The sequence below is a fragment of the Oxyura jamaicensis genome, chromosome 24 (assembly GCF_011077185.1).
Source record: "Oxyura jamaicensis isolate SHBP4307 breed ruddy duck chromosome 24, BPBGC_Ojam_1.0, whole genome shotgun sequence".
Lineage (NCBI taxonomy): Eukaryota > Metazoa > Chordata > Aves > Anseriformes > Anatidae > Oxyura > Oxyura jamaicensis.
In genome coordinates, this window is record NC_048916.1 from 290,627 (window position 1) to 304,029 (window position 13,403).

At 48.4% G+C, this 13,403-nt stretch overlaps 2 protein-coding genes across 5 annotated transcripts in view; one reads left to right on the plus strand and one right to left on the minus strand.

Moving 5' to 3' along the window:
• Positions 1–8,677, plus strand: part of PKNOX2 (PBX/knotted 1 homeobox 2) — an 86,024-nt gene extending 77,347 nt beyond the window's left edge. For all 3 annotated transcript variants that reach the window (XM_035346335.1, XM_035346333.1, XM_035346334.1), the window contains 6 exons: positions 285–417; positions 492–589; positions 2,245–2,364; positions 4,550–4,626; positions 5,048–5,226; positions 7,047–8,677. In XM_035346335.1, the coding sequence (XP_035202226.1) occupies positions 285–417; positions 492–589; positions 2,245–2,364; positions 4,550–4,626; positions 5,048–5,226; positions 7,047–7,297 (858 nt within the window). In that variant the 3' untranslated portion in view covers positions 7,298–8,677. The remainder of the gene's footprint in view (positions 1–284; positions 418–491; positions 590–2,244; positions 2,365–4,549; positions 4,627–5,047; positions 5,227–7,046) is intronic.
• Positions 8,678–9,665: 988 nt separating this feature from the next.
• FEZ1 (fasciculation and elongation protein zeta 1) overlaps positions 9,666–13,403 on the minus strand; it is a 15,192-nt gene continuing 11,454 nt past the window's right edge. The window contains exons 7-10 of one of the 2 annotated variants that reach the window (XM_035346336.1): positions 12,099–12,179; positions 11,620–11,695; positions 10,774–10,839; positions 9,666–9,805 (exon numbers count right to left, since the gene is read on the minus strand). In XM_035346336.1, coding sequence (XP_035202227.1) covers positions 9,789–9,805; positions 10,774–10,839; positions 11,620–11,695; positions 12,099–12,179 — 240 coding nt within the window. In that variant the 3' untranslated portion in view covers positions 9,666–9,788. The remainder of the gene's footprint in view (positions 9,806–10,773; positions 10,840–11,619; positions 11,696–12,098; positions 12,180–13,403) is intronic. The other variant, XM_035346337.1, reaches the window with a different exon arrangement.

Consider the following 13,403-nt stretch of genomic DNA (forward strand, 5'->3'; position numbering starts at 1 on the left):
TTGTAAAACGAAGGTGACAGTGGGAGAAATTGCTTCTCATCATCTAGTGTGCACTTTTTTTCTTAGTGGAAGTAGTGGCTGCACAAAGAGGGTGGGGTTGGTTAGACATGAAGCAAGAGCTTTGCCATGTGCCATTCCTTATTTTTCTTTTTTTTTTTTTTTATTTTCAGCTGTGACAAAAGGAAAGCCCCCTTCCTTCTGCACTTTTGCCTGTATAAAAGTCAGGGAGGAAAAACCAAAACCCGTACTGCATGCACAACTTCTGTCTTCCCTCTTTTTCGCAGGAGATGCTGCAGAGCTCACCTGCGGCACTGCCGGCCGCGTCCAACCCCCCACCAGGCATTGTGGTGCCCGCAGCCGCGCTGCCCCCGGGCAACCTGGCCATGGGCACCGGGAGCGGGTCGCCCGCCGTGCCAGGTAGGGCCAGCGGGGAGCACAGCAGGGGCTGGCTGGGGGGGTTGCGGCACCCCCACGAGCCCTCTCTTCCGCAGGTGGAGCCCTGTACCAGCCCGTGACGATGGTGACATCGCAGGGCCAGGTCCTCACCCAAGCCATCGCCCCCGGAGCCCTGCAGATCCCCAACGCCCAGGTACAGCCACCCCCATGCCATCGATTTACCCATTTTCCACATAAATTTGCACTGCTGAGACTTGGGGGGGGGGGGGGAGGAATAAAATCTCCCCAAATTCCAAAGGGTTCAACCCTTGGAATATCCCAAACATCATGAGCAAGGAAGGCTGATCCAGTCCTTCTGCTGCATGCATCAAGCTTTTTTGTGGGTTCTGCCTTCACTTCCATCCTGAACAAGCCCTTTCTTAACCCAGGTTGAGGAGAATAGCAGTGATTTTTCTTAGTTTTTTTTTTCATGTGTGTGTAGAGTAAAGGATCTGCACCAAAATGATCCACCAAAATGTGGATCTGCAATGATCTTGGCAGATCACCTGCATCATCTGTCCCAAACAGAAATGGAAAGGCTCCTTTTTTCCCTTTATTATCATCACTTAATGGATTTGGGGTATTTTTTAGGCATTTGCTCTATTATTACTCCTTGTTTGATTAGCCATGCAGGGATTCCCTGCTGTCTCTCAATAAGGCAATGATCTGGGGTAGAAGGACAACTTGCTGTCTGCACCACAAAGACTGTGTCATCTACTATCTCTTAAAACCCCCTGTAATTTCTCAGGAATTTAGGCAAAAATACATCAGTCTCTGCCACACTGTTCCCTGGGGGAAGATTGGCAAAGATCCCCCCCAAGTACATTTTTCCTGCAACATAATTGTAGGAGCCCCCAAATGCTATCAGAAATAAATGCATGTAGAAAAAATAAAAATAAATTAAAAAAAATCCACCTCCCCAGTAGGTTTTATTGCCTGCAAGGCCTTTTTTCCTCTTTCTTTAATATTTCACTGTCACTGGTTTGGATCTGGCAGAGAAGCCCTCTGAGGTATGAAAAACACACACGCAGGGAATATCGGGGCAGGGAGAGAGGCCCGGACAAGTACCTCCGGATGCTCTTCCTGTGCCGCTGGCGTGATTTATTCATCTGGAGCCCAGGGGAATCACAGGGACCTGCCTGTCTGATGTTTAATTCATCCAGGAGAAGTGTTTTGATTAAGAGCTGGGAAAAAAAAAAAAAAAAAGCTTTTTATCTTAGTACTGAGATTTCAGTTCTTTCCTCATGACCTCATTAAAACTTTTTTCTTGCAGCTTCCCAATGTATTTATTTTTATTTTTACTTTTTAAAATAACACATTTTCATGCAATGAGCATGCTTGTCCTCATAATGGGAATAAGAGGCATGAGGATCAAGGGGTTAATGTATCACAGGGTTTTTATCTCATGCTGAAAAAAAAAAAAAAGTTTAGAAAGTTTTCTCCTTTTTTATTCTTTTGTTTGTTTGAAGTTTCCTCCTTAATTGCACATTGCAAGTGGTTGTGGCATTGCCCCATGGTCCCTAGCTGTGCTGGTGCCACATTGTTGGGAAAAAGCCAACTGCCCATTGCAAAACATTGGCAAATGGCACTGAGTGAAAAAATAAATGGAGGTGTTAAATGGGCAAATAGAGATCCTGGTGGAAAATTGAATTTAATGGAAATTTTGATAAACAGATTAGTTTGGGGAGTTTCTCACCACGGTTTGTTTTTTGTACTCACTATACTCCCATTTTGGGCTGATTGTTCTCACTGTTAGTGTTCTTGATCACCATTTTCATCTGTATTTCTCCCTGTTCCTCCCCCTGGCAGGTGAACCTGGATCTCACCTCGCTCCTTGATGGCGAGGACAAGAAGTCCAAGAACAAGCGGGGCGTCTTGCCCAAACACGCCACCAACATCATGCGCTCCTGGCTCTTCCAGCACCTCATGGTGAGCACCGCAGCCACTGGAATGCCCTGTAGGGCATACCAGGGTGACTGCATGAGGTGGGGAAAGGCTGCTTTGCAACTGGAAAGAAAAGAAAGGAAAAGCAAACAAACAAACAAAATGAACAAATTGTGGTGGTGATTTGTCTCAATTTAGGGTATTTGGAGGCATAAAGTGGCTTTGCTTATATTTTGGGAGTATTTGGGGCACGAGTGTTTTCACCACAGGAGCAAAATTGTGCTTTTTATGCCTTAACGCTTTGCATGGAAAAGCAAACAAAACCAAAGAGGAAAAAAGCCCAAATACATGATTTTCACCCATCTTTGCAGATGGGTGAATGAACATTTTGTACAGTTAACAGTTCCAAAATACACTTTTCTAGCACGCCGAAGGGGGCTGGCTGCAACAGCTGCCCTTGCAGATATCATTGTGGCGACTGACCAAAGTGCAAAATTAGAAAACCGACCCATTTTGGGGGTTGTTGGTGCGTGGCCATGTACCTACATGGAGGGACCTCAGAGGATGCAACCAGGGTATTTTCATGCAAGGAGACTGCTTGCCCACCCATGGGCTGGAAAGGGGGCAAAAAGCTAAAAATAAATATTTTTTCCTGCGTAATTGGGCCAATAAATTGTTTGGATGTCAGTTGCAAAGAGTTACAAGATGGTGTCCAGGTTGGTGGGTGAGTCCCCCCAGGAAATGGCAAGATGGAATATAGCCCCAAGGAGCACCTTGGGGAAAAACCTATCTTGAAGGTGACTCATGACATGGAGCAGCATGGAAACTTCCCAGCCTTTTTTATGGGAAATTTTGGATTTATTGCTTTGAGGACAAGGGCATTGTGTTTGGTTGCATCTCCTGTGCCTCGGAAGGCTGAGCTGCAGATCTGCAAGCATAAAAAAGACTTAGAAGACCAGAAACTGAAGACCAATTTAATTTTAGGAGACATGCCTGAGGATGGACATTTCAAAAGTTGGATCAAAAAGTTGAAATAAATTCTGCTACTGGGACAGTTGGACCTTTGGTCTGAGCCTGGTCCTCATGGCCAGAAGATGCTTCAGCTTCCTGAGGGGATTACTCCATCCTAAATTGCTTCATGATCACTCATTTCTCAAAGCTCTTTCCTGAAGTTCCCTGGTGCAGAAGGACTAAAAGCCATTTTGCAAATTTTCCCACAAACCATTTTACCAGGCAATTTTTGACCTCTTGGGATGATGAGGGTAGTTGGCACAAGGCACTGCATCTTTCTGTACATCCCATCTTCTTACCCCAAGGGCACCAGCATCATAAGTGATGTGGTTTGTAACCTATTAGCAAGATGCTCATCATTCTGTTGGGTTTGGGAATTTTGTAGAACCAGCAGGAGGAAGAAATGCTGGAAATAATATGCTGAGAATGCTGGAATGGATGACAACACCACAGGAAATGGCACCAGGAACAGTGAAACGCCCCTGGGAAACCCCAAATGCAACCAGCTCTGGGAGCACTTGGCTAAGTTGGTGCTTTTTAGGGATGCTTTTGCAAATAAAGAGCTATTTCTTTTTTTTTCATTTTGGCATCCGTTATGCCCTGGTGAGATGGCAGTCTCCTACATAACTTAGGGTGTCTTTCTGAAGGAAATCACACCATTTTGGGGGCAAACAGATGGAAAAGCAATGGGAATTAATGTTGGGAAATATCCCTCCTTACAGTGCTGGCTTGGGGCTCCAAAAAATGTCATGTGGGGCTGGCTTGATTAATTTAAGGGTTTGGAAAGGAGGATTTTAGCACAGCTGGGAGATGGGGGAGTATGTTGAAATTCTGAATGCTAGTAGCATCCCAGTGCAGACATTTCAGGGTGGTTTTCAGCACAGCAATTGCACCAGACATGGAGCGCTGTCGCTAACCACAGGTTTTAAAGCCCAAATCCCAGATTTACCAACAACTGTAATTAGAAGACAGTGGTGAAATCACTAAAACTAGCAATAGTTCTCCTTTTCCTTCAAGGAAAAGCCTTGGAAAAGAGCCTTAAGGATATTGGTGAAATGGAAACAGTGGTGCCTTCAATCTTGCAAGTTCAAGAAGCCACCAAACTTGGGGGAGGGGGGGGAATAAGTGCTTTTCTTTTTCTTTTTCTTTTTTTTTTTCCTACTTGGAGCTGCCACTTTGCACACAAGGATGCCATTTTGCTGCCCATCTCTTTTTCCAGCACCCCTACCCCACGGAGGACGAGAAGAGGCAAATTGCCGCCCAAACCAACCTGACCCTCTTGCAAGTCAACAACTGGTGAGCATGGTGGTGGCCTGCGCTGTTGTCCCGCTGGTTTTTGGAGATTTCAAACTATTTTGTCTCTTTTTAATGTATTTGTGGGGGTAACGTGGTTGGTTAAGGCTGACTTTTGGGCAGCACCATGGGTATGGGCTGCAATATTCATCTGCAGTATCTTAGTGCCCTCTCCTGGCAAGCACAATATACAGCAGCCGGTATTTTCCCTCCTACAATTAATAGCTGGAAAAAGTAGGGCAATGGCCTAACATGCCACAGACAAATGAAATGGGGTGGATGGCTTGGGAAAAAAACAGCTTTCTGGACCAAGCAGCCTCTTATGAAAGGGTTTTATAGTGCAATTCATTGTTGTTATAGTTTCTACTCAAAATTGTTATAACAACTGTTATTTACTTTAATGGCCACTGTCTTCCTGGGAAAGGTTCATCAATGCCAGGCGACGCATCCTACAACCCATGCTTGATGCCAGCAACCCGGACCCAGCCCCCAAAGCCAAGAAAATCAAATCTCAGCACCGGCCCACCCAGAGGTTCTGGCCCAACTCCATCGCTGCTGGAGTCCTGCAGCAGCAGGGTGGCAATTCGGGGACAAATCCTGATGGTAAGGACAAATCCTGATGGCCCCTGTTCCTCCTGGATGGGGTGGCTGCATGTTAAATTAGGGCCGGATGTTGGTAATTAAAGATTAAAGGAAAAACATGTTGAAGGAATGGCCCATGCAAGAAAGTCCTTGCAGCTGGCCATCACAGGTGCACTGACAATGGTGCCACTGCTGCAGCAGTGTCATGGTCCCCATGTGCCAGGCACTGCCATCAGCTGAGCATGGGAATGGGCCTCAGGGGTGACCTGCTAGGGGGACATCAGCTGGGGTATTCCTGAGGTGCACGGAGAGGAGACGAGATGAAAGGAGACAAGATGAGATAAAATGAAGAAAAGAGAAGGTGAAGGAAAGGAGAAGTGAGTAGAGAAGATGAAAAGAAAGAAAGCAAAGATGAGACCAGAGAAGATGAGAAAAGAGAAGATAAGGAAAGGTGGAAATTAAGAGAAAATGAAGTGAGAAGAAGAGATGAGAAGATGAAATTCTTCACTCAGAGGGTGGTGAGGCACTGGCACGGGGTTCCCAGAGTAGCTGGGGATGCCCCATCCCTGGAAGTGTTCAAGGCCAGGCTGGATAGGGCTTCGGGCAATCTGGTCTGGTGGGAGGTGTCCCCGCTCATGGCAGGGGAGTTGCAACCTGTCTTTGAGGTCCCTTGCAACTCAACCCATTCCGTGATTCTATGATGCCATGAGCCAAAGAAAAAAGATGACAGAAGATGAAAAGAAAGAATCATAGAAGCTCGGAAAAGACCTCCAAGATCATCTGGTCCAACTATCATGTACTACTAATATTGCCCTCTAAACCATATCCCTAAGCACCAGGTCCAACCTTTCCTTAAACATCCCCGGGGACGGTGACTCCACCACCTCCATGGGCAACCCGTCCCAATGCCTGACTGCTCTTTCTGAGAAGAAATGTTTCCTAATTTCCAACCTAAACCTTCCCTGGCACATCTTAAGGCCATTCCCTCTAGTTCTGTCACTAGTTACCTGCAAGAAGAGGCCAACCCCCAGCTCCCCACACCTTCCTTTCAGGTAGTTATAGAGAGCAATAAGGTCTCCCCTGAGCCTCCTCTTTTCCAGACTAAACACCCCCAGCTCCCTCAGTTGCTCCTCACAGGACTTGTGTTCCAGGCCCTTCAGCAGCTTCGCAGCCCTTCTCTGGACACGCTGCAGGCCCTCGATGTCCTTCTTGTAGTGAGGGGCCCAAAGCTGAACACAACACTCGAGGTGCGGCCTCACCAGAGCAGAGTACAGGGGGATGATCACCTCCCTGCTCCTGCTGGCTGCACTGTTCCTGGTACAAGCCAGGAGGCCGTTGGCCTTCTTGCCCCCCGGGGCACACTGGTGGCTCACGTTCAGGCCAGCATCAGTCATCACACCCAGATCCTTTTCCTCTGCACAGCTTTTGAGTTACTCTGCCCCCAGCCTGTGGTGCTGCATGGGGTTGTTGTGGCCAAAGTGCAGGACCTGGCACTCGGCCATGTTGAACCTCATCCCTTGGCCTCTGCCCATCAAAGGTGGAGAAGATGAAAACAAAAACAGAAGATTAGAAGATGAGGAAGTGGTAAAGAAAGATGAAGAGAAGATCTTCCCAACCATTTTGGACATCCCTTTGCTGAAAAAATGAGTGTTTCCTGTTATTCAGCAAAGATGCATGAGCTAAATGTTAAGGTTTGGACTTTGGGGGATGGCTGGTTCAGGTGGGACACCCTACGGAGTATTCTGTATAGATACATACACTTGTGTTATTCTAGATTTATGCACTTTTTTGTCCTTTTGGTGTTGGCTGGGGAGTCCTTACATATATTTTTTAAATTTCAGGCTCACTTGGCATGGAAAACCTGCAGCCCCTGTCATCAGCCACAGCCACCATGGCCATGCAGCAAGCCATGCTAGCGGCCCATGATGACTCCCTAGACGGTACTGAGGAGGAGGAGGAAGACGAGGAGGAGGATGAGGATGAGATGGAAGAGGAGGAAGAGGAGGAGGAGGAACTGGAGGAAGAGCCTGGTGGCCTCCCAGCTGCACCCGGCACTGACCTCGGCTTGGACCACAGTGACTCACTGGAGTAGCTCCCCCTGCGCCCTCCTCAAATCATTGATGGCACCAGAAACACCCCCCTCCCAAATGGCAAAAAATTGCAAGAACAGCAACAAATTGGTGAGAAAAAAAGCAAATTGGAGGCACTGACAGCTGCCCTATCTGCCTGTGGGAGCACGGGGGCCACCACACCAGCGCGTGGAAGTGAAGGACATGCGTTTACAAGGCACATATTGTGGCCGGATTTTGTTTTGTTTTGTTTTGTTGTTTTTCCAAGTTTTATCCTTGTTTTCCCCCTTTGCCCTTCGTTTTTGGTGAGGAAAGCATTTTTAGTGGAAGATGTTATGCCCACAATGCTTGGAAGCCATGGGGTAACATGTTTTTTTCACTGTAGGCATCCTCTTGGATTTCTTGGTGAAAAAAAAAAAAAAAAAAAAAAAAAAAACAGAACTGATGTTTTTTTGGGAAGGCTTCCCCAGAAAAAATCACTCACAGGCATAAATATCAGCAGGTGGGAAAAAAATGCCGAGTGCAAATTCTGCTTCAGATCAGATTTGAGGAAAGTTTCACACTCTTGACCCACTGGATTGCCCAAACCTCCAATGTCGTGGCCATTTGGTGACTCCATACGTGACTTTCTGGAAAAGGGAGAAAGCTCCCCTGATCTCTTTAATTTATGTGCTAAAAATCCATCAAAGCTGGAAAAAAAACCACCCTTTTCCTTAAGGGCTGAGACTAGATGCAAAGCTGGGCAAAACCTGCCAGGAGTGAGACCTCCCCAGGGTGCTTTGGTACCAAAAAGGAAAAAAATGGTTAAAAAAAAATCCACATACTTTCACCCAAAGTTGAACAGTGGACCCCAGGCTTTGCCCGGGAGGAAGGAAATTCAGTATTGTTGCTGAAAAGATGATTTCTCCCCAATATTATCCACCTGCACAGGAAAACATTGGGTTTCTCACCCCCAAGTGCCCTGAATGAGGTGTCAGGGAAGGCAGCTCTACAAAAACAATTCATTTGGAGATTTTTGAATGGTAGTAAGAGGGCAACTTTTGCCTTAAAATGTGAGACAAAAGCAGCCCAGGTGACACAGGGGCTCTTCTTTGTACCATGGGGGGAAAACAAAACTTTTTTTCTGCAGGTTCTTCCCCATAACTGCGGGGTTTGTCCTTCTGTAGTAAGGAAGGATTTGGGTGGCTGCAACAATTGCCATTTTTGTCCTTCTTTTGGCTCTTGAGGAGTTGAGAAGAAACAGCAGCCACAGAAAAACAGCTGCAGCAACAAAGTGATGCAATGGGCAAAAAAGCCTATTTTTCGATACTGATCTGGCGTGAATGTAATCCATAATTTCATAAAGGATTCATTGTAATTTAGTATTAATTCATGTCCATTTATTATAAAGTACTAAGAGATGAGGTTTTGCAGCTGTATTTTATTGTCAGCTTCTTCTGGGGGGAGGGGCTGAAGAGGAACCCCAAAATGGGTGAGTAACCCCCCCCCCAAAAAAACAGGCAATTCACCCAGATCCCAAATAGGTGAATCACCCCCAAAATGGGTAACTTGCCCTAAGCACACAAATGAGTGATGCAGCCCAAAAAGGATTCCTACTTGCACAACAGTGATGCAACCCCCTTTAGGGATGTGAGGCTTCCCTAAAGAGCTCCAGAATGGAGTGGTTTGCCCTCAATGTGAACAATGCACGCCCCCAGATGGGTGACTCTGCCCCAAAATGCATTATACTCCTCCAAATATGCAATATGCCCCCAAATGGATGTCCCAGCCCAAAATGGATGATACTTCCCTGAAATGTGTTATGCTTCCTCAAAATAAGCAATGTGCACCAAAATGACTGAATGATGTTCCCCAAAAAGGAGGGATGTTCCCCTAATTAGTGATTTTCCCCAAAGTGTTTTTCTCAAAAAATTAGTTACTCCCCCCCAAAAGAGTGATGTTCCCCAAAATGCGTGACTCCCAAAAGCAATTGATGCTCCCATAAATGAGTGAAACTCCCCATAGTGCCTTCCCCCCCGAATAAGACAAGTTGACTCAAAATGATGGCTGCACCCCCAAAATAGAATATGTTCTCCAAAAAAGAAAGTACCCCCAAACTAGTGACTCTCACCCAAAATGAGCAACACTCCCCAAATCTAATTGGTTCTCCCCAAAATGGAAGCTCCCACCTTCTTCCATGTCCTAACAAGCACCCAGCAGCTCACTAGCCAAAATGTGCATATTTTGCAAACTGCTGAATATTCATGAGCCTCACAGCAGTTTCCTCCTTGGCATTTTCCACAAAAAGTATGCTTTTCTGTCTAAAAGCTGCAAAACACGGTGAGCGTTACAGGCAGGGAAAGAAGATACTGGAGGACAGTTGCTTAATTAATGAAAGAAATTATTTATTTCCCAGCTGTGCAAAGGTGGGGGGGGGGAAGTGTGGGCAGGGGGGCCGCAGGCGACCTGTTTTCCTTCTGTTTGGCCCCATTTTGGGGGGCGCCAGGGTGGGGGGAGCTCAAGGGCAGCGCCACATCAGGTTGGGCAGAGCACTGCAAAGAAAAAGGCCATGGGCGTTTGCCGGTGCACAGGTGTGCACAAGGCTGCACTGGGCTGCATGATGATGCACAAGCAGACGGGTGCACAACAATGGACAGGCTTGCACCAGGAGGCACAGGAGTGCACTAGCATGCAGAGATGCACAAGGGTTTGCAAAGGTGCACAGTGATGTGTGAGCATGCACCAGGTTGCATGAGGACACATAAGTATGCACAGATGCGTGGGGGTGCACAGGGGAGCCCAAGCATACTAAGGGGCTCACATGCACGAGAGTGCATGAGTTTGCACCAAGGATGCATTAGCATGGGTGCACTAGGATGCACGAGGGTACACAAGCATGCATGAGTGCTGCATGAGGTTGCACAGTGGGTGCAGATGGGATGCACAGGGCATGTGGGAAGAACATGAAAGGGATGCAGGAGGAATGCACAAAGCATGCACAAGAGGTGCATGAGGGGATACAGGGGATGTGCAAGGGTCAGATGATGGTGCAAAGGGTACACAGGGGATGCACAACAGATGCCCAACAGATGGGATGAATGGGGATGCACAAGGGATGAAAAGGAGGGAGGTACAGGAGATGTTCATGAATGTGCATGAAAGATGCAGAAGGACAACGTAAGGGTGTGAGGGGGATGAAGGAGAATGGATAACGAGGGTGCATAAGGGTGCATAAGGCCTGCAGGCCTTAAGGATGCACACAGGATGCACAGGCAGTGAGTAAGGGATGCATGGGGATACATGAGGGATGAGCAGGGCTTGCAAAAAGGATGCACATGAGATGCAGAAGAGAAGCATGGTGGATGCACAGTGGCACAAGCGTGCACAAAGGATACCTGGGAAATGCATGAGGGGTGCATAGGGGATGTGGGATATGCATGAGGGATGCTCGAGGGATGCACAAGAATAAACAGGGAATGCGTGGGGGCTATACGGAGGATGCACAGGGGTCAGCAGGTACCTTTGAGGATGTAATCCGTCAGCAGTGTGGGCACCTTCTCATTCCCCTCCTTCATAGCAAACAGGACTGTGAGGGGGAATAGTGCCATGAGCCCAGCCCCTGTGCCCCCATATGCCCCTCCAAAATTCCCCCTCTCTGTCCCAAAAGTCACCAGAGACACAGACAGAGTCTCCCACAATGCACCAAGCATGGCAGTATCCAAAATGAGCATTTTTCACCCCCAATCAGCCAGTCTGGGGCGATGCAGACTGGGTGTTTCACACCCAAATTGGCATCGGTGTAGGGTATAAAAATGGGGGCTTGCTGCAAATCAGCTGTACTGCAGTGACGTAAAATGGGTGATCGTACCCCAAACAGGCCAGGGCACAATGCAAAATGGGTGATTTTACCCCAAATAGGCCATGTTGGGGGATGCAAAGTGGGTCCACCACTGTGGCTGGACCACAGTGATGCAAAAAACAGCTGTGCTCCAAATCAGCCGTGTTGGCACAAAGCAAAAGAGGTATTTTCACCCCAGATTGGTTTTTCCACAGTGCTGCAAATCAGATGACTGTACCCCAAAATTGTCAATGCTGCATTGATGTAAAATGGTGATTGTGCCCCAAAGCAGCTGTCCTGCCGTGATGCAAATGGGTGTTTTCCCCCCAAATCAGCTGTGCCGCAACAGTGTTATGTGGCTGCACCTCAAACAGCCTGCGCTACAACGATGCAACCAAAACTAGCTGTGTTACAACGCAAAAATCACAGGCACTGCAGCAATGTACATTTGTGCCCCAAATCGGCTGTCTTGCGGCAATGCAAAATGGCTGATTCCGATGTAAAATGACTGCCCAAGTGAGGACTCACTGTTGGTGAGCATCTGCAGGTCCTCAACGGAGGGGGGCGATCCCTTCTTCTCATAAGGAATCACTGTGTTCAGGTACTGCAAAACAGAAAGTCACCACAGAAACACCTTCATGCCACAAAACTATGTATTTTTGTTCATCTTGATGATGCAAATTGCACCAAATTGGCATGAAAGCACAAAGGCAAAGTATGTCTGCAACTTTCCTGCAATCACATTTAATTTGCAGACATCTGGGGGCTATTGAATTATTTGGATGCTGCAAAAACTGCCCAAACATGAAGGGAGGATTTTGTGGATGAAAAACGATGATTTTGTAAGTTGGATTTGCAAAGCAGGGAAAAGTGTATTGCAAAGCTGAAAGATTAAAGAATATTTTAAAAGGGGAAAATGTGGTTTGGGGGATGCAGGGGAATAGGGTGTGCAAGAGGGCAGGTGAAAGGGGCCAGATCTGGGCGATTTTGGGGGAAAAAGGCAGCACCTGCTTCTCGTTGGTGGCAGGGCCAAAGGTCTGGCGCAGGCCGGAGTGCAGGATGCTGGAGATGCCCTCCATGCTGAAGCGCTGGGGACGCATCACCCTGTCACCTCCTGGGCACCTGCACGCCTCCCTCGGCGCCAATGTCCCCATCTCCCTGACCCACATCCCTGTCCCCACCATGGCCTTGTCCCATGCCCTGCTGTCCCCCCTCCCCTCTATCCCCATGGCCCCCATCCCCATATCCCCCTGCCCCCCATCCCCGTTTCCATGTGTCCTCTCCATGTCCCCCCACCCCAACATTCCCATCCCACCCCTTCACGTTCCCTGTCCCATACGCATTGTCCACATCTCCTGTCCCTCATCCCATCTGCCCAACCTCATGTCCTTCCATGCTGTCCCCAAGCTCCTACCTCCCCAATCCCATGTGCCCCCATTGCTTCCCACGTCCCCCCATTCCATGTCCCACCATCCCATTCCCACATCTCCTGGATTGTGTCCAACCATCCCATCCCATGTCCCCCTGGACCCAGCTCCCCAGTCCCCATATCCCCACATCCCATCCCCACATGCCCCTGTCCCATGTCCCCCCATCCTGTCCCATGTCGTCCCCATTCCATGTGCCCTCACCCCAAGTCCCCCCATTCCACATCCCCGTCCCATTTTATATCTACATCCCATCCCATTCCTCATCCACCTAGCCCCATGTCCCCACCTCCCCCTCTCCTATATCCCCTTGTTCCATACCATGTCCCCATGTTCCCACCTTCCCCTGTATTCCTCTTATTCCAAGTATCCTGTGTCTCCCATCCCATCCCATATCCCCTTGTCCCTACCTGCCCCGTCCCCATGTCCCCACATCCCCTATCCCCACATCCCTAGGACCCCATGACCCCCTGATCCTACCTCCCCGTCCCATCATCCCACCTCCACATCTGCAATCTGTGGTCCCCCATCCCATCCCATGTCCCCCTGTCCCCAGCTCCTCGTCCCGTATCCCCACAACCTATCTTCAGATCCGCAGGATTCTACATCCCCCTCATCCTATCCCATGTCCCCGCAGTCCCCTGTGGCCATGTCCCCCCCATCCCACCTCCCCATCCCTCCATCCCATTCCAATGTCTTCCAGATCCCACATCCTCCCATGTCCCCCTGTCCCTATATCTTATCCTTACATCCCCTGAATCTCGTCCCCTTTTCCCCCATGCTCTCCACCCTCTGTCCCTGTATCCCCACATCCCCAAGATCCTACATCCCCCCATCCCATCCCATCCCATCCCATCCCATCCCATCCCATCCCATCCCATCCCA